The sequence below is a fragment of the Anopheles arabiensis genome, chromosome 2, assembly GCF_016920715.1.
Source record: "Anopheles arabiensis isolate DONGOLA chromosome 2, AaraD3, whole genome shotgun sequence".
Lineage (NCBI taxonomy): Eukaryota > Metazoa > Arthropoda > Insecta > Diptera > Culicidae > Anopheles > Anopheles arabiensis.
Genome location: NC_053517.1, coordinates 86,061,832 through 86,085,707, shown reverse-complemented (window position 1 = coordinate 86,085,707; position 23,876 = coordinate 86,061,832). Strand labels below are relative to the sequence as shown.

General features: G+C 47.1%; 1 protein-coding gene across 1 annotated transcript in view; it reads left to right on the top strand.

The window, feature by feature from the left end:
- The first annotated feature begins 2,595 nt into the window (after positions 1 to 2,595).
- The window catches only part of LOC120901848, a 43,590-nt gene continuing 22,309 nt past the window's right edge, over positions 2,596 to 23,876 (top strand). Inside the window, 4 exon segments of the mRNA XM_040310175.1 lie at positions 2,596 to 3,210; positions 6,041 to 6,889; positions 21,457 to 21,569; positions 21,571 to 21,811. Coding sequence (XP_040166109.1) covers positions 6,677 to 6,889; positions 21,457 to 21,569; positions 21,571 to 21,811 — 567 coding nt within the window. The 5' untranslated portion in view covers positions 2,596 to 3,210; positions 6,041 to 6,676.

The following is a 23,876-nucleotide window of genomic DNA, read 5'->3' as shown; positions in this document are numbered from 1 at the left end:
CAGAGACAACTAATGAAGCTGCTGGTGAGTGTCTGAGCAAGCTGCGCAAAACATTGAGTTCCTCTGATCGGCACTCAAACGCATGATGAAAAAACAATCTTTGCAAGATGATATGAAGACGATTTCGTTTGAAATAAGAATATAATACGGTGGTCACGATGTAACACAACAAACAACACAGTTCATCATCAGGTATCTGTGTATGAAGCTTTATCGTATCTTGCCATTTCAAGGACGCAGAAGTTTGATTTCGTCCAATATTATTGTTAGCAGTTTTGATATGCTGTAAGTTTTGTTCAGGTTTTTTTTAAATCCCTTATCTTATTCCAGCAAAATAAACAAATATGCTCAAAGTATACTTTTATCAATTTACTTGTTAAAATATCAAAATATTTTTAATTATATTTCGATATATTTGATCGATTTCAATCTCTTGCTAGTACTAGTCAATGTACTTTAAATGTTCTTAGGCAGAAGAAGCGATCAGTCTTGCTAAAAGTATACATCGAAGACATCTAACATGATAAAGTGCAACCGATGTTTCAAGTTTATGGCGTCTAATAACTTAAGGGAGCAGAAAGAAGAGTATGAAGCAAGCAAGTTTGAATGAAGAGAATTTTTGAACCTCAACTCCCTACATTTGGTTACTAGCAATTCAAATTTATCTACCAACAGTCCTCTCTATGTTTGCAAGATCGCTTTAGTGGTATAATATACTTTAATTTCGGCTTGGGACGGTCCTGTGGTACAGTCGTCGGTAAAAAGAATTTATAACCCAGGTTTCACGCATGTCTTAAAATTCCATGGATAATAAGTAAAAATCATCAGGATTGAAGCACGAATTATATAAACGTTTAAATTGACGTATACAATATGCACGTTAAAATTTAAAACCAATTTCATTTTATCGTGCTCTATTTCCCAAACGTGGCAAGATTTTCAGTGCTTTTGCATGCAATTTTCGGACTTGCGTCCAGCCTGGGCTGTAAATTCAATTTGCCCAGTCGCCCATTCAAACGACCGTCATGGGTTCAACCCTAGAATGGATTGATTGACCGGCTATCCCCCGTAGCAAATCAATCCTTGCTCCAGCTGTGTGGTAATGAATGAAGTCTCAAAAGCCTGTATAGGCCGGCATGGCCGCGTAGGACGTTACGCCAAATAGAAAAAGAAGAATTTCGACTTCTCACCAACATCAACAATTTTTCAACGATCACGGCGATTTACACAACTAACACTGCATACTTAGCTTGCATACAACTAGCATGTTCCTTGCATACAAACCTTTGCTACACCTTTTGCAAGCTTTTGAGAGGGAAAGTTTATTTACGCTCACACAGGAGCTTTGTTCTCATGTAGAAAAAACTATTTTGATTGGCTCTATTCATTCGCGGCACAATATTCACGCTCAAAATTCTCCAAACATCTGTGCGTTTGCCATCTCGATCGGTACCGGAACCAATCCGAGCGGCAGTGGCAAACACGCCGTCACTCGATACAGCACACTGGTGAGCACCGTTCGTACGTATTGTAACCGTCCGCTGCTTACAAATGTGCCAAAAGCGTTTCCAAAATCTGGGAAAACACATCACCAAGACATATATTTGCACCGCCAGCAATTACAGCTCGATCAGCAGGTGGGCTGGTAGTGTACATGCTCGCCTGCCAAGTGTGCTATCGAAGTGAAGTAATCAAACAGTGCAGAATCACATTCGAATAAAAACAAGCGAAAGGAGCAGAAAGAGGCAGAGGAGCAGCGGCCCAGTAACCTAAACATTCTTGGCGCGATTTTTATACTCTGTGTACAACATCAACTGTTCGTTATTGCCGCCCGTGCCGGCGGATAGAAAGTGAGCACTATAAAACGATCCAATTCGTTGGCGAAATTGTTGCAAATGGTGCGATTTGTGTTCATTGCAATGGGGCGCGAAGTGGATGCTGATGCCTGGTGGTGGTGTGAACGCGAAGGTGCAATGAACAGTTTTATGAGGAAACTATAATCGTTTACTTCGGCATGACACGGGCATTGCAGGAAGTGATGATCGTGAAGATCGACCATGACTGTGACCATGGTGAATTTTGAAGTGTTCCAGGAAAAGTGATCGTGTAATGAAGCCGAACAGAAATTATTAAGCTAAACCAGAGCTCAAAGCTATTTTTTATTACGGTACTACTTGAAAAATGTCTGGATCATCAGTAGTCCATTTAGTATTGAGGACAAATATTATTCATCTTTTGTTATAATTAACCCGTATTTAAAGTTTAAGACAATTAATAGGTTTTCTATTGAACACATATTCATTTTTGCTATTGTAGGTATGTTTAAATATGGTTAAGTCTTGTCTCAACTGTCATTTTAGGTTGAATGAGTATTTTAAACCTAATTGCTAGCGGCCGATAGATAGAGCTAGTTTACATTCAACTGATGGCTTGAAAAAGGAGTCATGCTTTGTGTTGATCGTTCAATATTGCTTTAATACTAAAAATAGTAATTATTTTATGGAATTTTTAAAACTTTGATAGAGAAACAATATTCATTGTGTTCACACCGAGCATTTATTCAGTGTTTATTTGAATACATTAGAAACACGCTGTGCTGCTGACTAAATATGACAACCATCTGACGGAACCGTCCAACAATGCGTCTGTGTGTGTGAGAGAGAGCGTACCAGTGTCCATTGCTGAAATTGGGAGAGCGTGATAGGGTCCTGCGGCAGGAGCAACATTTCCTGCTGCCAGCACTGTAGCACTTCTGCACTTGATTGATGTGAAAATTGAAAATTCCAACTCCAGCTCGCGGAGCCAGAGAGTGAAGAGCGCGCGTGAGAGCCCACTTGCCAGCACTCACACATGCGCGCTCATGCAAGGAGCTAACCGTGAGCGGTGAGCGAGCAATTGGAGAGCGCGAGCAAACGACTGAAGGAAACCGCTCGGCAGCAGTTGGCAGAGCGACCGAGCAATAGCAGCAGCAGCAACCAAGCAGTCAGCAGCCAGCAGAGTGAAATTGGAAAAGTCACCCGTGCAGCCAGTTTGGTCAGTTTGGCCAGTTTGAGTGAGCGTCGAGGTCAGCAGGTAGCAGCAGCCAAGCAGTGCGCGTTTGCCCTCGCGTTTTGTGTCCTCCGTGTGTGAATCCTTTTTTCAGTTTCGGTTTTTCCGTTTTTTAATCTTGCGAGCTGCCCGTTACTTGCGCCCGTCCGCTGTCGCGAAAGTGTGAGTGGGTGGGTGTGTGGGTGGGTGTGCGGGAGTGTGTGTATGTGTGTGTACGTGTGCCCATGGCTGAGCTGTACGTGTGACGAGTCGCTGGTCTGCTCGGGGAACTTTTCCCGTTACAAGAGACAGGGACTTTTTTTCTTTGCTCGTGCGATGGCGGTGATGGAGAAAATGCTGCGAAGGAATCGATCGATCCGAAACAAGTTGCTGCTTAGAAGGTGGATTCTGTGAAGTGAAATTGCTGGAACGCGTACTCTGTGAGCTTGTTAGCACCGTGAAGAAAAGGTAGACGAGCTCGACCCACTGAAGTAGTTGCAAAATCGTAGCCCATTCATCCTGGGACCAATTAACAGAGAACGGAAGTGGACCGTGGACATATGTGTCTGTGTGTATATATTCCTATATATGTGGGTGCAAGTGCGTGTGTGTGTGTGTGTGTGTGTGTGACTAAGCGATGTTATGTGGGAAAGAAAAAAACGTCGTCGTTCTCAAGCAAAAATGGAGACCTTTCGCCGCGGAATGTAACGCGGTTACGCGGTCGCAGGGATCTCTTTAGGACCTGCGAAATATTCTAGTCGTGCTGACCTGGAAAGCTCGGCGTTGTCACTGTCATCATCATTATCGTCATTATCATAGTTATCTCTGCGCTTTTTATCACCTAATACCATCATCAGCATCATCATAATCATCATCAGCAGCATTACCGAAGTAGCAGCAGCGTTTAGTACGACCACTAGCGCAGCTAGGACACATCCAGGACAAAACCAATACCTAGTGGCACCACCAACACTCGCGAATGCTCGCCCCTGCCTTACACCTACTGTTAACATTCAGAAACCCACCCACTGACACACATGTACACACACACACAGACATATATACGTATAAGGACACACACACACAAACACATGCTATAAGTCGACGCTGTCGAAGTGACATTTGGGTGTACCGTGATTTTGGATGACGGGAGAAGAGGACAAAATTCTTCTGATTGGAGCAGTGAATATCAAACCAAAGCCCAGCATCTTTTTTTTTTGGACCCAGAACATTCGCTGAATTCGATGGACTTTTAGCGAAAGTGGTCTAAAGTTGTCCCCAAACTACGCCTCTTGGGGGTAGTAGCAGCAGGACTGGGCATAAATTACCTTGCAGCTGGAATGACATTTCGCTCGAAACGAGGGACACACGCAAATCGAGAACAATTATTGGGTGCACTCGTGCATGGCAAGCAGTACACCCACAGGCCAGAGATCGGACTTGCCACTCTCACACACACACATACACCGAGTTCCGAGTGTTAGTGGCGGTGTACGGTGTATGTGTGTGGGTGCGTTTGTGGGGATGCGTGTCCTAATGCCCTTAATTTGAAACGTTTCCCCTGAAGGGGATGATGATTCGTTTGCTGGATCGCTTCGTGCCGAGGAGAAACCGCTGTTAAGACATCCATATGACCATATGTGCTCTTTAAGGGCCTTTTGGAAGGCATTTTGAAGACGTTTAGCAGTCTAAAAATCCAATGATAGAGGTCCCTTATTCACGTTCCATAGGACGAAGACGACGCATTGAGAGGTTCGCCCTTATCGCACTCACACACACGGACGACACCAGCGGGAAGATCTCTGTAGAATCGTGAAAGAAAGCACACAATAACAAAAAAAGCACACGAACAAATCAAATACAGTGAGAGAGAGAGAGAGAGCAAGGGAGAGAAAGAGAGAGTTTTCCAAAGATGAAAACCGTTTAGGAAAGCGTGGCTCAGCGTGGCTCCAAAGATCCATCGCTCTCTCCCGTTACAAACAGGACCTGATAAAACAGGCTCCAAGCTGGAGAGCAACATTGAAGCGTGTGATATAATGTGAGATAGTGTGCGTGTTTGAAACACACAATCTCTCTCTCTCTCACACACACGCTCTCAAAATGGAGCAACATTCAGTGGAGCGTATTGTGTGGATAATGCCTCAACGTGTGTGCAAGTGTGTGTGTGTGTGTGCGCGCTGTGGCTTGCCTTTGCTCCGTGTGTTGCTCCGTCGTGACCTCGCAGTACGCATGAGTGATGTTATCGATTGATTGCGCACGCAAACCCTTTGCTCGTCGCGCCATCTCTCGCATGCGGCCGAGAACCGTTCGGCAGTAGCAGCAGCACCAGCAGCAACATCAGCAGTAGCAGCACCATCAGCAGGCTGCGCACACTTTCTGGTTGATGCGGTTTACGGGGGAAGGGGTGCAGCAGTGTGGGCGGGGGTGGAAAAAGTATGCCAAAGACACACACATATACACACACACAGGCACACACACAGACACACTGTATACAGACACACACAAAAAAACACGCGCACACTTTCCAACGCGCGCGCGTGTCTGATGTCGTTGATTGCGTGCGTGCGTGCGTGCTGATCGTGACAGTGCCGTTTGTGTGAGTGTGTGAGTGTGTACTCGTGTTGGGGGTTTCGTTTGGATCAGGTGGTGTAAACGCGCTACGATTCCAGGCTGCTACGATTAAGCCTAAGAGAGGACGCGTGTGTGCGAGTTCGCAGCGTGGACCGGGTGAGCACGAATGTTGGGACGTGTACGTGCGTGCCTGTGTTTGTGGGGACCGCGATCGACCAGATCTTGACCAGCCAACCTTAGCCAAACCGGCGAAATGGCCGATCGGTCGGTAACTGTGTCAGGGGCAGGAGCAAAATGGCCGCAAGGAGGCCGTGTGTTACCGCTCGAGTGGCGCTCTCTCTGCGGGGCATGTTGATCAGCACAGTGCGTGTGTGTGTTTGTGTGGGCGGTGTATGTGTGTGTACAAAGGTCACTAAATTGTTTTCGTGTCGTGTTTATCCAGTGCCAATGGTGGAAGTGTTGTTACAGCACCAGCAGCAGCAGCAGCAGCAGCGGCGGCGGCAGCTCGAGTCGTCGGTGTCAGTGTCGGTGCGGTCGTGGAGCAGTGTCGCTAGTGTGGCGTTTGTCGCCCGCGGTGTCCGTCTGTGTGGGCCCGTGAGCCCGGTTTCGGTGGTGGTGCAGGGTGCGTGCGCGCGTGACCGTTGCGGGCACTAAGAGCGTGAAAAGAGCGTGTAAGAAAAGGAAGCGAGTAGGGGCAAACGGCACCGCGCGAAGCGAAAGAAGCAAGAAAAGCAAGAGAAGCAAGCGAAGAGGAAAAGGAAGCAAGCTATAAGGTTGTTGAAGCGAGCGAGCGAAGAAGCAAAAGAAAAGAGGGTGCAAGCAAACGGGGCTGCCGGAAAACGCACTGTGGCGAAGTTGCCGTGGCATTGCCGGAAGTGACGTGCTGGGGGGAAGACGAAGAACAGGCGCGCGGCAACCGGTGGGTGGGAGGAGGAGGAGGAGAAGGAGGCGGGACGTTACGGCGCATCGGCGGACGATGATGGTGGGGCCATGAGCCCGAGCCCCGAGGTCGTTGCGAGCCGCAAGCGCGTCTCAAGCGGGCCTGCACCATGCTAGCGCCGCCGAACCCGAGGTCAATATGCGGCCAGGACCCGGGCTGGTCGTGATGGCGCTTGCGTTTATTTCGGGGGCTCGGCGAGGCACCGGTCAACAGAGCAGCAGTGCCAGTCAGAGTGGCAGGTTGGGCATAGTTGGAGAAGACAATACGGGAGCAGGCGGCGCACTAACGCGGATCAATCCGTGGCTTTCGGCGTGCGATCTGGAGCAGCCCAACTCGGCACCGGATCTCCAGGTTAGTAGCAGCAGCAGTCGAACAGATGCTTTCAGCTCCGGTTGCAGGTACCAATCGGGTCGCGATCGCTCCGTTACTCCGTCCAGCAACCCATATTCAAGCGGGAAGATGTGTCCCTTTCCATTCATAGCGAGCCATTCATTATCGCTTGGGCTGCTCATTCCCTTCTTGTCTCGTGTTATGGATCTTACTCCAGTAAAGAACAAAACAACAACAACAACAACAACCAAAAACCCATGCAGACCACGAACCCGAAACTCATTCCTGGGAGCAAACGCACCGGGGCCTACCGACGGGTCCCATTCATCAATTATATAATAATAAAATTCAACCGTTCCGAAAAGAGCGCTCTCGCCGCTCTTTGACCATTGCCACGAAGGAGTCACATCCGGAGATATTGGGCAAAACTCTGAGCAGTGGCCCCGGAGAGAACGCTCAGCCCGCTCGGCAAGAAGCGCCAGCAGCAACAGCAGCGCGGCGAAAAAGAGAGCAAAGACTTTTTCCTCTGCTCTTTGTCCCTTTCATCCATTCCCGCTTCTCCCTTTCCCGCATCTTTCCACCCTTCAAAATCGGCCGTTCGTCTGTGCTTCTGGGGGCTGGCAGTAGTCCTTAGCGAAGCGAAGTCCTTCGCCTGCTCGTGAGATTTCCGCTTTTGTGGGAGATCCTCCGATGCTCTCCAGCGACTCTCGCGGTTGCAAACACACAAACACACATACAGGCGTATACACAGTCCCACACTTACCAGCAAATGATCCGGCTGGGACTTTTCATGGTAGGCAGATGGTGATATCCTAGCCCTTTTTTTTAGCAGGGGGTTAACGTTGTTTTTGGCAGTGCGGGAAACCTAAAATTGGAACTGTTGAAGATACCGGAGGACCGAAGAAGAAACGGAATAATAAAAAAAAAACACCATTGACTGCTCGGTCGAGCGTGCTGCTATGCTGAGATGCTGAGATTGTCGTAGTTGTGGTAGTATTGGTAGATAGCGCTATTAGACCTAGTACTAGTAGTAGTAGTAGCAGCAGTAGTACTAAGGATTAGTTGGTGGTCGTACCTGCCTGGATGGTTGTTTGCTTGCCTTTGATGGTGGTGGTGGTAATGAAAATGAACTTCAAATTTCAACCAATTCCTCCAAATGTCTGCAAGATTGTGTTTGTGTGTATGGGGTTCCACATACTTTTATCACCAAATTATGCTTATATTTCTAGCGTTGAGTCTGGTGATTTGGGTGGCTCGTAATTGCAAGACATCGCGTGAGCGACAGTTTCTTCGTTGCAAGTATCTTTGAATTGTTTCAATGATCTGAAGAGGGTTTTTGTAATAGTTTTCCTGATCTCAAGGCGTGTTTATTAGAGTGTGTGATGGAAAAAAATCCCAAAGCTTCCCACTCTATTTCATCGAATTATTTTAGTAAGGATATAAAAGACTCCTTTTTTGCAACTACTGATTGCGTGTGTTGTACAATGTATGTAAGATTGATTTAATCACAAAATGAGTATTTCTCAAATTTCTTTTGCAGATTTGACTTTTAATTTTTTTTTACCAACATAAACAGACAACAACCACCTTCACCTTCAATCGATACGTGTCCATCTACTCGAACTTGCACGCCTCAAAACTAGGCGCCCCCATCCGTCCCGCACGACGCTCGCACGGGCGGATAAAGCTTTTCTATAAATTTATCAACGTCAACGGACAAAACGGGCTTGTGCTATCTGTGCAGCAGCTCTCGCTCACACACACACACACACACACACATACTCACAAGTACGTCAATATGTGCACCATGTGTATGGCGATGGCAAAGCCGAGATAAAGCCCAAGCATTTAGCGAAGCCGAAGTCCATTGAACGACGGTGCCGGCACCGGGGGGAAAGGGCACAAATCTATATCACCAGCCCGTAGCAGCGTGCAGGCCGTAGCAAAGGCCAGAATGGCGAAGGCAAAGGCATAAGTAGCAATACTTCATGCTGAGACTTCGGCGAAGCGCCCAGCACCCTTGGGCTGTGTGTACGGGTTTGTTGCCCCGAAAAACATCGACGCAAGACGCTGTCATTTGCTAAGCGGCCTAAGAAAGGAACGCCTTTGCAGAGGGAAGGGCGGAAGATGCAGGGCGGCAGTTCGAAAGCGGACGAACAAACGTGATAAAAACGCTGTAAGTAAACCGTAACAGATTGCACGCGTGCTATACCAGCCCCGGCTCGGATGCTGGTTGCAAGGTTGCCTTTTGTGTGTGTAGCGTGTAAGGTGTGTAAGGCCTCAGAAGGGTTCGAGGTGGAGGGGGCGGAGGTGGCATCTTGTACCCCGCAATGTAGGAGATGGATTGATGCCATCTTCATCAAGCGCCGTCTGCACACCAGCACCCAGGCAGCACCCCCGTCCCTACTGCGCGCGTTACGTGAGATAAGCGGGTGCAGGATATTGGTGGGCCACTCATCCCGTCCTGTCTTTGCGTGGGATATGTGGGCTGAGCGGGTGGGCGGGCGGGCGGACGATGGGTGCCTCGTTTTCTTCTACATTCCGTAGGCATTAAGCAGTGGCAGAGCGGCTGAGGTGAAAGGCGCTACCGATCGCACCGGGTAGGGACAACAACGAAAAAATGGATTCCATCACAAGAGCTTCCATCACCACGGCAAGCAAGCGGACGCGGGCGCTGGCACACAGCAAATATCGACACACACACGCACACAGAGGAGAAAAGAACCAAGAAAAAAGAACACACTTTCCTACCTTCCTTCAACAACAGAGCCCGGTCGGTTGGGGTGGTTTTTTTCCGTGCTGCTGCTGCTTCCTTCTCCACAAACGGGAAAAGCGAAAGCCCATCATTCATCGAGCGAAGAGGGCATTAGCATAGGAGGCATTTTATTGCTCAATTCATTCCCGACCCTTTCCCGGCCACGGTGTAGCGATCACGGTGGCGTACGAAAAGGTGGCAAGGAAAGTGGTAGGCAACAAAACGAACGAACCAAACAAAAACGTTGTCCACCGCCCCTGTGATACCACACCACCGAAGGGTGTGAAGGACTTTCTTGTGGATTTTTTTTACATTTCCGACGCGAAAGAAACTGAAGCAGAGGTTCTGAAAGGAGAGAGAAAAAAAGGGACTGTGGGGGTTGATTGTTGGTTGCAAAATTCGCAACATCCGTCCGCCATCGGCCGGAATCGGACCAGCGGAATTGTGGATCTGTTTGATTTGAACTCGGTCGAACGAACGTTTTGTCATTCTTTTTGTTATTTTTTCCCCTATTTTCCTCTCTCTCTCTATCACACACACACACACACACACATACACAAAAAGAGGCTCCTTAGCCGTACGGTGCTATTACTAGGTGTTATTCAATATTCTTCTCCCCTCGTAGCCCCTCTTTGTCTGTGTTCCCCCTTTTTTGCCAATGGTAGGAAAATGGGGCCTACCGCTTTCATATCATTAACATATAGCTAGGAGCATCATGCTCCCACCGCAAGAAGGAAACCCGCTCCTTCACATCCTTTCCTGCTGCAGGAAAGCTGCGGGAATTTTTCACGCTTTTCCTTCACCTCTCACGAGTACGGTGCGTTACACGGTGCAGAGAGATAGAGAGAGTTTCTGTGTACCATCGCTCTCGTAGTAGTCGGAGATAGTTTTCCCATTATCTGAGACGGCTTTCCCACAACCAGGATCACTCTCTTGCTGTGTCTCTCTCTCTTTCTCTGTGTTTTCTCTACACTGCTGCTCACACACACTCACCAACACCAGCTGGGGATCGGGCTAGGGAAGCTCAGCTGGGAGGGTTTCGCGTTCCTGCGGACGACGGTCGGTCCAACACCAACACTAGCGCCCGGCCACGACGCATGCTGGTGTAGCCACTGCCTTGACACACTTATACCAGCGCGTGCCAGCGCAGCGCATTCCCGTCCTGATCCGTTTTGCCCATTCACAAACTAGTCAACTTCCTTATCGTGGGCCGAGCGTCGAGAGCACACGGGTTCGATTCGCTCGAAATCAAACCGAACCGGGCCATCCCGTGTCGAATAATGTGTGCGTGTGTGTGTGTGTTCCTTTTTTCCTAGAGACTTTTTTGCTTGCTTTTCCCGTTGCGTTTTTTTTTGCTGCGTGCTCTATTCCATTGCGCTCCTCTTCATCGCGCTCGAACGTATTATTCTTGTAATGTTTCGCCTGTTTGGATCGGTGTGTGTGTTGTTTCCCTTTCTTGTATCATTCTGTCTCTCTCTCTCTCACTCCACCGACCCTCCTCCCGTCACTGGATAAACAATATGTCACACCAGCATTAGGCCAAAGGCTCACCGCAGGGCCCCTTGTCCGCACCTTGCACGATGCTTCCCTCCCCCCCCCGTATCCCGGAAGGCTTTATTAATCGCCATCGGCAGCCATCGGGTATTGATTTTAATTTGCTGCCATTTTTCCCATCACCTTGCCTTCCTGCGATGGCGGAACAGGTTTTTGTGCTGAAGAGAAGAAACCCATGAAGAAGAAGAAGAAGAAAAAGAAGAAGAAAAAGAAGAAGAAGCTTAGTTTTTGTTGCTGTTATTTCGTTGGCGATGATCTAATCGTTGCAGCAGCACCGAAGTTGGTTACTAAGAACGTTGTTAAGGGGCTTGAGCTTGGGTGTGGGTTGTTTGTTGTTGTTGCTGTTGTTTTTGCTCGGGTTTCATCGCAGCTCTGAGTCCTTCTTGTTTTTTTTTTGTTGTTGTTGTTGTTTTGTTCTGCCGTACGATGATGATGAATGGTTTGCTATAGTCGGTAGTTTGCATGATGAAAGCTGAAGTTTTTCACTTGGTACGGGGGTTTGCTTTATACAAATTGGAAGAAGCGAGAAGGCTCCCGGATTAATAATGAGCAGCGTTTAAACGTGTCATCGTTTTAATCAGTGAACAAATCGCATATTGACAGATCAGAAATTAGTGACTTAGAACAAAATTATGGCTGAGGCCTTTTCTTGAGGCGAACGCTGCCTTAAATGGGCTCATTAATAGGCTCACCAGCTCCAAACCTTCAAAGATCTCGTGCAAGCAGTTCAAGACATTAAGAACAAGCTTTCTCTATTACGCGGAATGCTTACGAAACGAAGGTTCTACAAATAAACGAACACCATGAGACAGCATTTCTTTTAACCACTGTTCACAAAACCGGATATAAATCCTAACAGCTCTCCACAAACTAACTTACAAACAATTCTTTAAACCCTCACCGTACAACAGGCTCTTCAGGTCGGCCCTCTTTGCGCAGTCCTTCCCAAACGCGGTTCGGCGGAAACGATTATGAACCGATGTGATGGGTGGTGGTGGTGGTGGAACCCTTTGGGATGGGGATGAACGTCTCTCACGCACACACATACACCCCCACAAGAGGTTCCGTATCGTTCGGTGGGCTTTAGAGTACCTACCCGTGTCTAGTGCTCCAGCAGGCGTAAGGGAGACGAACCACTCGATGTGGAGTCCCGGGCCGGGACACCGAGCTAACCGGGTGTTACGAAACGTTTGCGTCGGGTCACCAAGGCATAACAGGGACGCGGGCTCGCTTGTGGAATGCAACTCACCAAAGCGCTACTGCTGAATCGCCCACACACCCACCGCATTACCGGGGACTGCTTGCTAGACTTTTGTCTTTCCACGGTGCAAAAAGAAGAATAAAACGAAGTAAAAAAAGACACGATGAATTTCCCAAACCCAACTGGAAAGCGGATCCGTTGCGTGTTGCGTGTGGTCGCGTGCATCAGACAGCATCTTGTGCTGGAAGAGGGGAGCATCCCTTTGGGAGCGTTTTGTTCGACCTTTTCTTTTCGCGCTTCAGCTCGCGCCTCGTCCCGCCGCGAGAGACGTCCCGCGAGCATATTACCTAACCGAGCTGACTGGCAGCAATAATGGAACGGAGAGCCCTCCATTCCCCTTCCTTTCCTCGGCATTGCTCCGGAAGGACGTGATTGTCCCTCTGTTTCTGACTTTTATTAATTGATTTCGATTCCATCTGCAAGACAACGGCGACAAGGGCGGCTGTTGTCGTCTTTTTTTTTTACTTTCCCTGTATTTCTTGCTCTTTCTCTCTCTCTTGTTTCACACTCTTTTCCTTTTGTCCTCGGTTCAGCTCGCATCTCAACCGCTGTTTCCGCTCGGTGTTTGGTCATCCGGAAGGAATGGGAAAATTCGGTTGTCTCTTGCGGCCTAACCGCAGGGATTGTGCGGCTCAATCCCCCGCCTGGGCGAGGGTTTGGGTCTGGTTTTGGGTGGTAAATGGTTGCTGTGCCATTCTTCCCAACATTCCAGCACCGTCTGTTCGTTCCGGCCCGAGGGCGCTTAATGTTCGTCCGGACGTTTTGTGGGACCTGTTTTTTGGTTGTTTTTTTTTCTGGTTTCTTGTTCCATTTGCGGTGGGTTGAGCTGGCGCAGGGACTTTTCCCCAATCGCAGTCGCTGGCAGCTTTTCGCTATCATTCGCTCGTTAATGTAGCAACCTTTCAAACCGATCCGATGATTGATTTTCGGCCGTTTGGTCCTGTCGATATTTCGATGCGCACCAATTTCCACCTCGGCTAATGCGAACCATTAGAGTGTGTGTATGTGTGTGCGTTTGGTTGTGTTTATTTTTTCTCAACCTGCTTTAGGTGTGTTCCCGTTTGCTTCCTCTCTCTTTCTCTTTCTTTCTCTCTTTCTCTGCATCGATCATAATGCCTTGGTGTCGATTTTCTTGGCTTCGGGGTGAACTTGCCACTGTGGGAGGTGATTGTTTCAACGATTAAGGTTCGTTTCGGTGAAATCACCTCAATCGCTAGAGAGTGAAAAGACTACCCTGGCGTGTGCTGATGAGTTTCCATTCTCTTCAAGGAACCTCTCTCCTTTCCTTTTCCACACTTGCTGATGTGGTGAAGCAGACGTAAAAAACCACCACGTCAAAATGTGATGACCGCTAGCCATCCGGGCTGGCCGGATTACACGATCGTAGTGAGCGACGAGGGACGAGGGTCGAATTCGATGTTGGTCAAACGTGATGGCCAACGAGATTGGGATCTCTGTGCTGGCGCAATTGACATGCCGTACCGTGTTGTAGCCTCAGCGCTCGTCCCGTTAATCATTTCCACGAGGACCGTAAACACTCCCGCCAGGCCGGCAAAACGTGCCAAAACAGCGAAAAAAGTAACACACCAACTGCGGGTTGGACATTCACACAGGCACAGCCACACACAGACACGCAGTTCGATCGCATCTGAATGGAGAAAAAAAAAATATGGAAATTTCACTCTCCGTCTGACAGCTAATTAGATGAATATCACTTTAAAGTGTATGTGCGCGCAACAAGCAAAAGCCAGCGCGTTTGTGGGAGTGTGGTGGCCTGCAGAAGTGTGCAGAATTATTTTTTGGAGTATAAATATCGACCGGCGGGGGGCTAAATTTAGAGCGCTCATTGATCGACCGCTACCGCTGACACGGGACTTCCTGCGCGTGGTTGGAAAAGAGAGAGGTAGAGAAAGAGAGGGAGAGACATGTCCGGCGGGAGATGTCGCTGGAAGGCTTCTCGGCCGACCGGCGGTCCAGCGTTTGGGTTTGGAGAGGATTTTTGCCATTTTTTATAAGCAACAATAATGTCACCTTTTTTTGCGTTGCTCCTGTTGTTGTTATTAGCGCGTGTGTGCCTTCGAGGGCTGCGGGGCGCGTGGGCTAAATAATTCATATTTTAATCAGAAACTAAATAAGGATACGCTTTTGGGTGTGTTGGCAGGCGGGAAGAAACGTGGCAGGATTTAATGTGGTCCTTTTTTTGCAAAGGGGAGTTTTAGCTGGGAAATTGGTCACATTTTTAAGCCTCCCCTACGGTAGCCATGGAAAGCACGGTTGATGAAAGATTGATCACATCGTATATGGAATGCCATTTGAGCTGTTTTTTTTAATTTGACGCTTTTAAAAATTACATGAATTCTTGGTTGAAGGGACGTTCAGTGATTTTGGTAAAAATATCTCAATAGTTTACAACAATCTACACCACCACAAACACTATGTTTGAGTCGATTCGGTCACAACATGTTCGCCCTTTCCTCGGAAAATGGATGCATAAGCATCAGTATTGTTCATTTAGTTGGAACGGTTTTATACAACAGAACTTGCTCCAACCGTATGGCTTCATTTTAATTCAATAAACGTCATAATTGCTGACGAGAGCTACGCCATGCATATGGTGTGGCACAATCAAACCGGACGGACATGCAACTTATCATACGGACAGCATTAAAAAGCGGAAAAAAGTGTTACAAACTGGGATCCAAAAAATTGAACCAATATTTACAGACACTGACGTACATTAATTGAAGCTGGACATCATTGACAGTTTCCATCAAACTGGTGTTGCACTACGCAGTCACGAGCTATGCTAGCCTTGCAATTTGATTATGTTGGAATATTTTCAGCCCACTCAATTGGTCATTCTTGTACAGGCATAAACCATGGAGAAAGCGTCATTTAATAATAATATTTGCTCAAACAATTGAGTGGTTCACTTTTGCATTGTTTCAAGGGCTTTAATGCATGCACATCAAGGGTGATAATAGTACAGTTGATATTAAAGTATTAATGGCATATATTATCTATCGCTTTTGCGATTAATGTTATTTTTCGGGCTAAGACTATCGTTGCTGTTACTTATCTGATGTATCATAGAATGAAAAGAACATTATTACATAGGTGATAGTTGCTCACAAATTCTGGAATCTATCTAGTGTCAATTATTGTGTCTATCATGGACGCTGGCTGTCAACTCATGAGCTAAAATTAAATGTTTAAATGTTTAATTAAATCTTTTACTCAAGCGTTCGAAGCAAATAATAACCATATTAATGCTGTGTGAAATTCAGCTATTTCAAATATGTATCATACCTCCATGACCACAAACTACTGTCATAAAAAGAAACAATCCAAACCGTAATAGATGCCACAAAAAACTCGTACTTGCCACCAGTCTTATGAAAATAAACTGGATTTGCCTTTTGTCAATCATGCTGGTTAAGCTTGACATCAAGTGCCTCCGGCCCGGGTAGCCATGGCCTGAAGTGCCTTCTTTCAGCCCATCCCACCCTTTCGAAAAGCATGCCAGGGGCGTATCAGATGTACCGGCGAGGCCCGGTAATGCCGATTTCCGATGCCGCGCGCAATCCGGGCCAGCTCCATCGCGCACGGTTTCTTTCGCAACGGGTGGATGCGGAGTTTGAAACATGCAGCGAAAGAAAAAAAAAAAAACAACATTCGGCATGAATATTTATAGGCCCTGGCCACTGCCAAAAACCGCACGCATGTTGTTGATAGTATCAAATTTCGAAAATAAACCTACATGATGCTGCAAACCTTCATTTTCCTTTGCGTTTGTTTTTTTGTTTCTTTGGGGTTTTTTTTCCTCCCCCGGCTTGAGGTTACAAGCATAGTTGGTCGTTCGTTTCGGTTCGGCATTCCGGGCGTGCTTTTCGGGCGGGAAGGAGTTTGGGCAATGAGGCACAGAAACATGCGACACACATACACACACGTGCTCGAAATGGATATCCATATCGACCGCTGGTAATACGCTCGCCTTCCCATGGAGATTGGGCACAGAGGCTTTCCCGAGGACGTTTGAGGGCGTAAGGGGGAGTAATTCTGTTGCTTTGCGAGAGTGTTACGGTTCGGTGGAGTTCCTTTCTTGCTACGGCAGAAGGCAGCAGAAAATAACTATGCTCATATCGGGCTGGTTTGCTAAAGGACCTTCACAAACCCATTTGATTATTCATATTTTGGCTCGGTTTGTTACAGGCACAAAAATAGGAACAGAAGAAGCATTGCAACATTCTATAGCAGTATTAGACAATGATGAGTTGTCTAGATAACTTAACAGACTAAGAATCAAAAGATGTTTCAAAGAAAACTATTTATCAAAGTGTTCAAACATTTCTCACAATTTTGTTTAACAGAACCGAGAAGAGCTTCTTGATATTTCCTAAACTGTTTAGCTCTTCTCATCAAATACGACGCTTGATAGATTGCATTCGTTCCACATACTTCGACTCTAACTAACCTGTCTCCCTTCTACCTACTGATATCTTATATGCGATTGTGCAGCTTTGTGTGTGTGTCTTTGTGTGCTTCCTCTAGTCGTTTCTGGGCTGTCACGTTTTCCCGGAAGGTTGTAGCTCTGCGCCTTGCCCGATAGGAAAACTAGGACACTGCCACCCTACCCGGTCTTGGCGTCGCGGTGTTGGTGAGTGGCCGTACTGCCGCACACTGCAGTAATTGACCTTCGATTTTATTGTGCGAGTAAATTTATTGCGCTTTGCGATTGCATCCATGCTCCAGGAGCTTTGGTTTGGATCGATTGTGGACGGTGCCCGGGTACTGGTGGGCAAGTTCGGTGTTGCCCCACGCCTTGCCAACGATAAGAAGACGCTCGAGGAATGGATTTCTTTCTCAGTGCAATGGTGCAAATACACACACACACACACACCAACATACACACACAGAAACACACACACACATATAACGGTAAAATATATTACTTTTTAATTGCATCAGTCAAGCGACGCCATCACGATTGGGATTTCATTGGCCTGCCACTATGGGGTGGTTGTGCTAATGGGAGAAGTTTGCTTTTATTACGCTTGATGTGGATGAGTGTCGTGAGTTTCTGTTTCTGAGGTTGGTGTTGATAAAATGTCTAGAAGGAACAATAGCAAGTTCTTAGAAAATATTGTTTAACATAATAAAACACTGATGAAACCATTGAAAATGAATAATGAAATAATTAACTTGTTGAAATCATTCTATACCAATTGAAATGTTAAGAAAAACGAAAACTCTTTACTTAAAGTTTAAATTTCATATAATAAATTCATAGAAAAATCCTAAAAGATTGAATTCGCTTACAGGGGTTCCCACGATTTATTGGTTGGTTCTCATCAATGTTTGGTGGGTTCCCATATTGTTTTCCCACGATTTTTTGGTCATTTCTCAGAATTTTTTGATCCAATTCTATTGATATCCAATCGAAAAATACCAAAAAATTATGGGAACGAACCTAAAAACCTGTGGGATACGAACAAAAAATCGTGGGAACGCACCAAAAAATCATGAGATTTGACCCTTAAATCGAGTGAAACCCTGTATCTTTTAAAACCAATATCCCTTCCGGCCTTTGAAAACAGTTTTTCCTGTTTTAAACTTGTACTTGTTGTAAAATAATTTGTTTGGATATTACTTCTGGATAACCTGGATATGACTTCTACTTACGTGACTACTACTTATATAAATATAGCACAGATACAGCGTTTTCCTAGCCAGCTCAGAATCACAAGCTTACCTTCCGATTGGAATAACTATACTTCAACACAGACAATTATGTGTTTAATTTGTTAGATTATATTTAAAATATTTGTTTGGATTGTTTAAATCGAATTGGAATCGCTTGTCTCCAAGAAAGCATTGCTGTTTTTGTGTCCAAAAACTAAAAGTATAGAAGAGGAGGTTATTTAAGAACCTTTTTACACACTCTTTTAACCTTTCCATAGTTTTCTTCCACTTCATAATTATGGTTGAGCTACAACTAGAGCCCATTTACTTGAGATTCTGTGTTTCTTTTTGTTCTTCTGCTAAAGATAGAAATTCAAATTTATTTCCAGTTTTCTTTTCATTCAAACTCAACAGCTATTCTATGAAGCATTATCCTTATCAACCTAACTCGCCCCCACGATCAAGCAAGACCACAGTACGAGCTTTCCTTAGAATTCCGGTTGACTGGGAATCTTCCCTCTCAGCCCTTCCTTCATTCACCCTCTCACCTTGCACAGCACGATGCGGCGCAGGCATTTCTCGTGCACAACAGGGCCCGGGGTTATAAATTCGCACCCCACCGCGGGCAGGGCAGGGTGTGGGACCTTCTTAGTGGTGGGCTAAAAATAAGCGGATCGCAATCGCAACCCCACCCCTTCGCCAATCGGTCGGCTAACGATCGGGACTAACACCGGCAGGCGCAAACAGAGTGGAAGAGGGGAAAGAAATTCGGTTTCCGTTCGAGTTTTTCAAGAATCAATTTCACCTTCCGCTACGTCGCAGTCTAATGGATACTCCCGCCTTTCCCGACTGCCACCCCTGCTGCTACCGGTTTCAGTTTCCACGCTCTCACCTTACCTAAGGGCCTCCCCCGTCTGCCGTTGTGCAGCGCATGGCAGGCTTGGGAGTCATGTGTTTTCTTTTGCCTTTTTGGTATGCCTTTGCTTTTTATTGGTCCGCATCCGCATAAATCCGGTTCCGCGATTCACACACACACACACACCCATGCACAGCTCGCCCGCCGATCGTTCGCCCGAAACGGAACGCGAACAGAATAGGCGCAGCACAGGCGCAGCATAGTAATAATCAAAAATCTCGCTTAAAATTCTTTCTCCTGCCGGGAGTGAGGGGTTTTGACCCGTCCCCTTTCTAGACCCGCAAAAAACAAGCCAGCGGCGATGAGAGATATGGAATTAAAGGAGGGGAAATGAGGTCGTTCTAGAGGAACGAAGACTTGCAAGAAAACGGGATGGTGAACGGTGAAGCTGGTTGATAATCTCTTTCCTGTCTGTTTTTGCCCTGGTTTTTCCAAACCACGCGGGTTTGACCGGTGGTTTCGATCGACGGAGCCGCCAGACGCAGCGCGATATTATTTATTTGAATTATGTGTTTTTTTACTAGGGCTAAACTCTCATGCCGGAAAAATCGATCCAAACGTATCGATCTCGCGGGAAAGTTTTTGATCGGTTAGGAGGCATCGGACACGCGCTTTTAGATCAGATAAATATTTTTACATCATTTTGAAATTACAGAGAGAACTGAGAGAGAGAGAGAGAAAGATAGAGAGAGAGAGAGAGAGAGAGAGAGAGAGAGAGAGATGAAGCCATAAAGAAGGAAAAAGCAACCACTATCAAAACAAATCTGGGCTGCTCCCTATCGAGGTCAGTTTTCCACTGATTGTTTGACAGGTTTTGCGTAGAGGGAGCCATTAAAAATCACTTTCTTCGAGCGCTCGTTCGTGTTTTTCCCCCTGCGCTGCTTCCTTGCAGCACTACTGGGTATAGTAACATTTGCATACGTAGGGCGAAAACAGCACTGTGCATGTTCTTTGCTGTCCGAAAAAACAATTCAAGAAACAAAAAAATGCGGTGAAAACCCAACCAGAACGGAAACAAATCCTTCGCAGAAACAGTGGGACAGTGATACACACACCGATGGGCGAGGCGGTTGAACAGAAGACTGAAGGGAACAGTGGCGGAGGCTGGAGTGGTCCGAATCACAGCAGCCCTGCGGCAAACCATTTCGCCAGTCCCGATTGAACCTTTGCCGAACGCACTCGGGAAACTCGACTCTCGGGCGACGGGGTGAGGAAGGAGGAAACGGGCAGCGCTGCGTGCGCTCGCTCACTCGCTTGCGCGTTGTTTATTTATCCAAGTCTTCGCTCCGACGGCACCGACGGTCGACTGGACTTTATGGGTGTGGATGAAAGGGAAAAGGTTCTTGAAGTTCCGCTGCCACCACCCGCCTCACACACACACACACATATCATTGGCCCGCTCCAGAGACCCGAGTGTGCGATACGATACTTGTTTGATTGGAGCTGACTTTGGGGAACGGTTTTTGTTTGTGTATGCTAATGTTTGTCCGTTCGCATTCGCACTAGAGTGTGTGTGCATGCGTTTGTGAGTGAGAGAAAGGAAAGGGAACGGTGGAGGGGTGGGCGGGCTGCTCGCCGTAATGAAAACAGCAGCACCGCAACAGCAAAAGCAACGGTCGATAGATGAATTATGGTAACGGAACTGCTGCTGCCACTCAAAACCCGGCTGTTGCAACCGTTACGCAGGCCAACTTAGTAAGTAAGCGCATTGCCTTGGCGTCGGAGTTGTTACGATTTTTTTATTGTTGGTTTTTGGTCTTATTTTACGATCGTAATCGATCAGGAAGTGTTCCTATGCTGGCGAGTCTGTATGCGTGTGTGTTTACGAGGCAAAGGCGGATATTGTCGAGCAAAAAAAGTGTAACGAGCGGCCATGAAACATAAACGGGCAAACCTTCTCTGTGCCGCTCTGTGCGCTCTAGACTCTGTACCGATAAGAGCAAATAAATTAAAACTCATTGAAGTAATTTTGGCTCATCTGGGAAATGTGCTGCAATGCAAGTCAAACAGCGACAAAGAAGATGGAAAAGGAAAAAAAAATGATCAAATGTTACAAACTCATCAAAGTCTACGATGTTGCAAATGGAGTTACTTTCGCTCATTGATCAAAGCATGTTTGATGTGGGCAACTGTTTACAGCTTAAAACTTGACCAAATCAAGGTCACTGTCTGGTATTATTCATCAATATCGCCCCCAGGTATAGGGAAAGGAGCTTCAAATGGTTCAAACACGATCGAGCAACGAGCAAATATTGTCAAACAACTACAAACTGTCTTTTGTTAATTACATATCACACGCAAATTAGATGATTTGTGTGAAATTATACGTCTTTTTTGACTTACTAAATGCCTTTTTAATCAACATGCCACTAATTTCATTCCATACTTTTCTCTCTTTCTTTATTTCCTCCACCGCACAGGGTCAATGTTCAGCCGGTACACTGCCTGTGGCCTGGATAGACGAAGGTCCTGGACCACCGCGGTGTCCACCGCCATGTGCAACGCTGCGTGCACATGCCGCGTCTACAAAGTATTGAGACCAAGCTGCAAACATTACGTTTAAGACATTGTTGTGAGCGTACCGTTGGCAGTGCTTTACACAACGCAGCCTACGCCGACGTGCTGCACGGCGGACCGGGCTGCACCGGGCGGCTGACCGAGCTGCTCGAGACGGACGCGCTGGCGGCACGGATCACATGCGAATTTACCGAGGTGCTGATACGGTACGACTGCGGACAGCCGTACTCTATCATCCACCACTGTGAGGATTGTAAGGTAAGTCGAACTCATAGTTTTTGGGGGTGGAGATTTTGAACCTTACTTCAAGGGGTCTTTTGAAGAATGTTGGCTAATCTTAACGTTTGACAAAGTGTTATTAAATATGATTTTTACTTTATAGAAACAAATTAATGTAGCAGTTCGTTACTTCACTTCAATTGTTTCCCATTTTCTATTCATCGCACACACACACACACACACACGCAAACAGTCTCACAAGCAGTGAGCATTGTGTCGAATTAGACAAACTTTTGCTTCACTGCCAACCATAATCTTTATCGCTCTCATCATCCATCCGTTCCGTTCCGTGATCCGTTGCCATGGCCCTTGCATAAGTGTGCGCGATTGTATCTACAACCTCTCTGTGTGTGTGTGTGTGTGTGTGTGTGTGTGTGTGTGTGTGTGTGTGTGTGTGTGTGTGCGACCGTGTAGCTCGCACATTTTCCACATGAGCGCATCGCTCGGTCTGGGAGCGATTGGCTTTTCCGTTCTAGTGCGGCCCCCGAGAGCGAGGCCACCGAGGGCTGCAATGCACGAGGGCGGAAGGAATGGCCACCGATGGCAAAAGGATAATCGGTCCCGGCAACGACCATCGTACATTGTTGTCTTCCCCGCTCCTGCTCGCGCTCTTCCCACCGCAATGCAATGCCGTTTCCGCCGTCCCATTTAGTGATGTTTGCGGGAAAGCGGAAGGAGAAGCAGCGTGGTAATGAGGACAGTTCGCTTTCGAGAGCACACGAAAATGTGCGTATGTGTGCGAGCAAGCGGGATGCTGCGGTGATACCGTCCATGATGATGCTGATGATGATGATGGTTGAAAACGCACATCTTTCCTGTCCCCGTTTCGTGCTGAACAGCGAGCAGCTTCTATTTCCTGCAGCAGTGTTTTGTTTCTTTCTGTTTGCTGTGCCTCTGTGTGCTGTCTGTGAAGACAGAGTTCGGTTTGCACGCTCCTCCGCAATGAAACCGCTTCCAGTGCTTGGTTTGGCATGTTTTCTCTTTCGTGTTTTTTCCCCCTTTAGATGCCCCCGGAAAGCACAGAACAGAGGTACGATTTTCCCTTTTGCTCGAAAAACTAAACTCACCGGAAATGAGCAAAAAACGTAGGGTCAAAGGGACACAACAGCTCGACGGACCAACTCCAAAAAAACGCAAACGCGAACACTCCCCGAATGGCCGAAAAGGAATGTTGTGCAATTTTTCGTTTTGTGTTTTGCCCAAGGTCTTTATGGGTCCTTCTGGGTTCGAAACTGGGACACAACCCCTCGTGCGCGCAACGTGTACGTACGTACGGTTGTGCCATTTCCAAAAATTAGCGCAATGCAGATGAAATGAAAAATTATGCTTAATCGTAGACCTACCGAATGTTTGCCGCAACAACGCTGCGCAAAGCACGGGTCAAAAGGGCACAGAAAACGGGGGCCAAGGGGAGGGTGGGAACACTATCTCTTGGGAAAATTATCATATCTTCAGCGGGCCAGCTGACAGCGTTCCCAGACGCAGAGTGTGTTCCATCTCGCAGCTCCGGGGCCCACTACGCGATGGAGCTCCGAGCCAGCCCAATGCCGAGTGTAATTACTGTTAAAGTTTCAACGGAGCACCTTGGACCGCCATTACTTCCCTCCCCCTCCTCCCCCCTCTGCATTTCCTCCGCACTAGTTTGTGCTGCCGTTAACAGGCACCACCAGTCAACCTTTTGATTCTGCGACGAGTAGTTGTGTGTATGTGTGTGTGTGTGTGTGTGTTTGTGTGAGAGCGTGGCCCATTTCATCGGTGAAGCCCTCTTTCCCGGAGCGTTCGGCAGAGTGTTTGAAGTAGAAACAATTAAAACTATTAGTCAAACCACGCCTCGCCTAAACTGTCCTCGACCGTGTCCGGGTGGTGTTTCCTCCCAGGCCCGAAAACTCTCCACAGCCGTTGGAATGATTATGGCTTGAGCAATGATGATGAGAAGGATGATGATGATGATGGTGGCGAATCTTGTTGGTGGCGGTGATGACGGTAATGGCGGTTACAACGAATGGTTATAGTTGCACCGAAGGCAACCCACAAATGGTTGCGT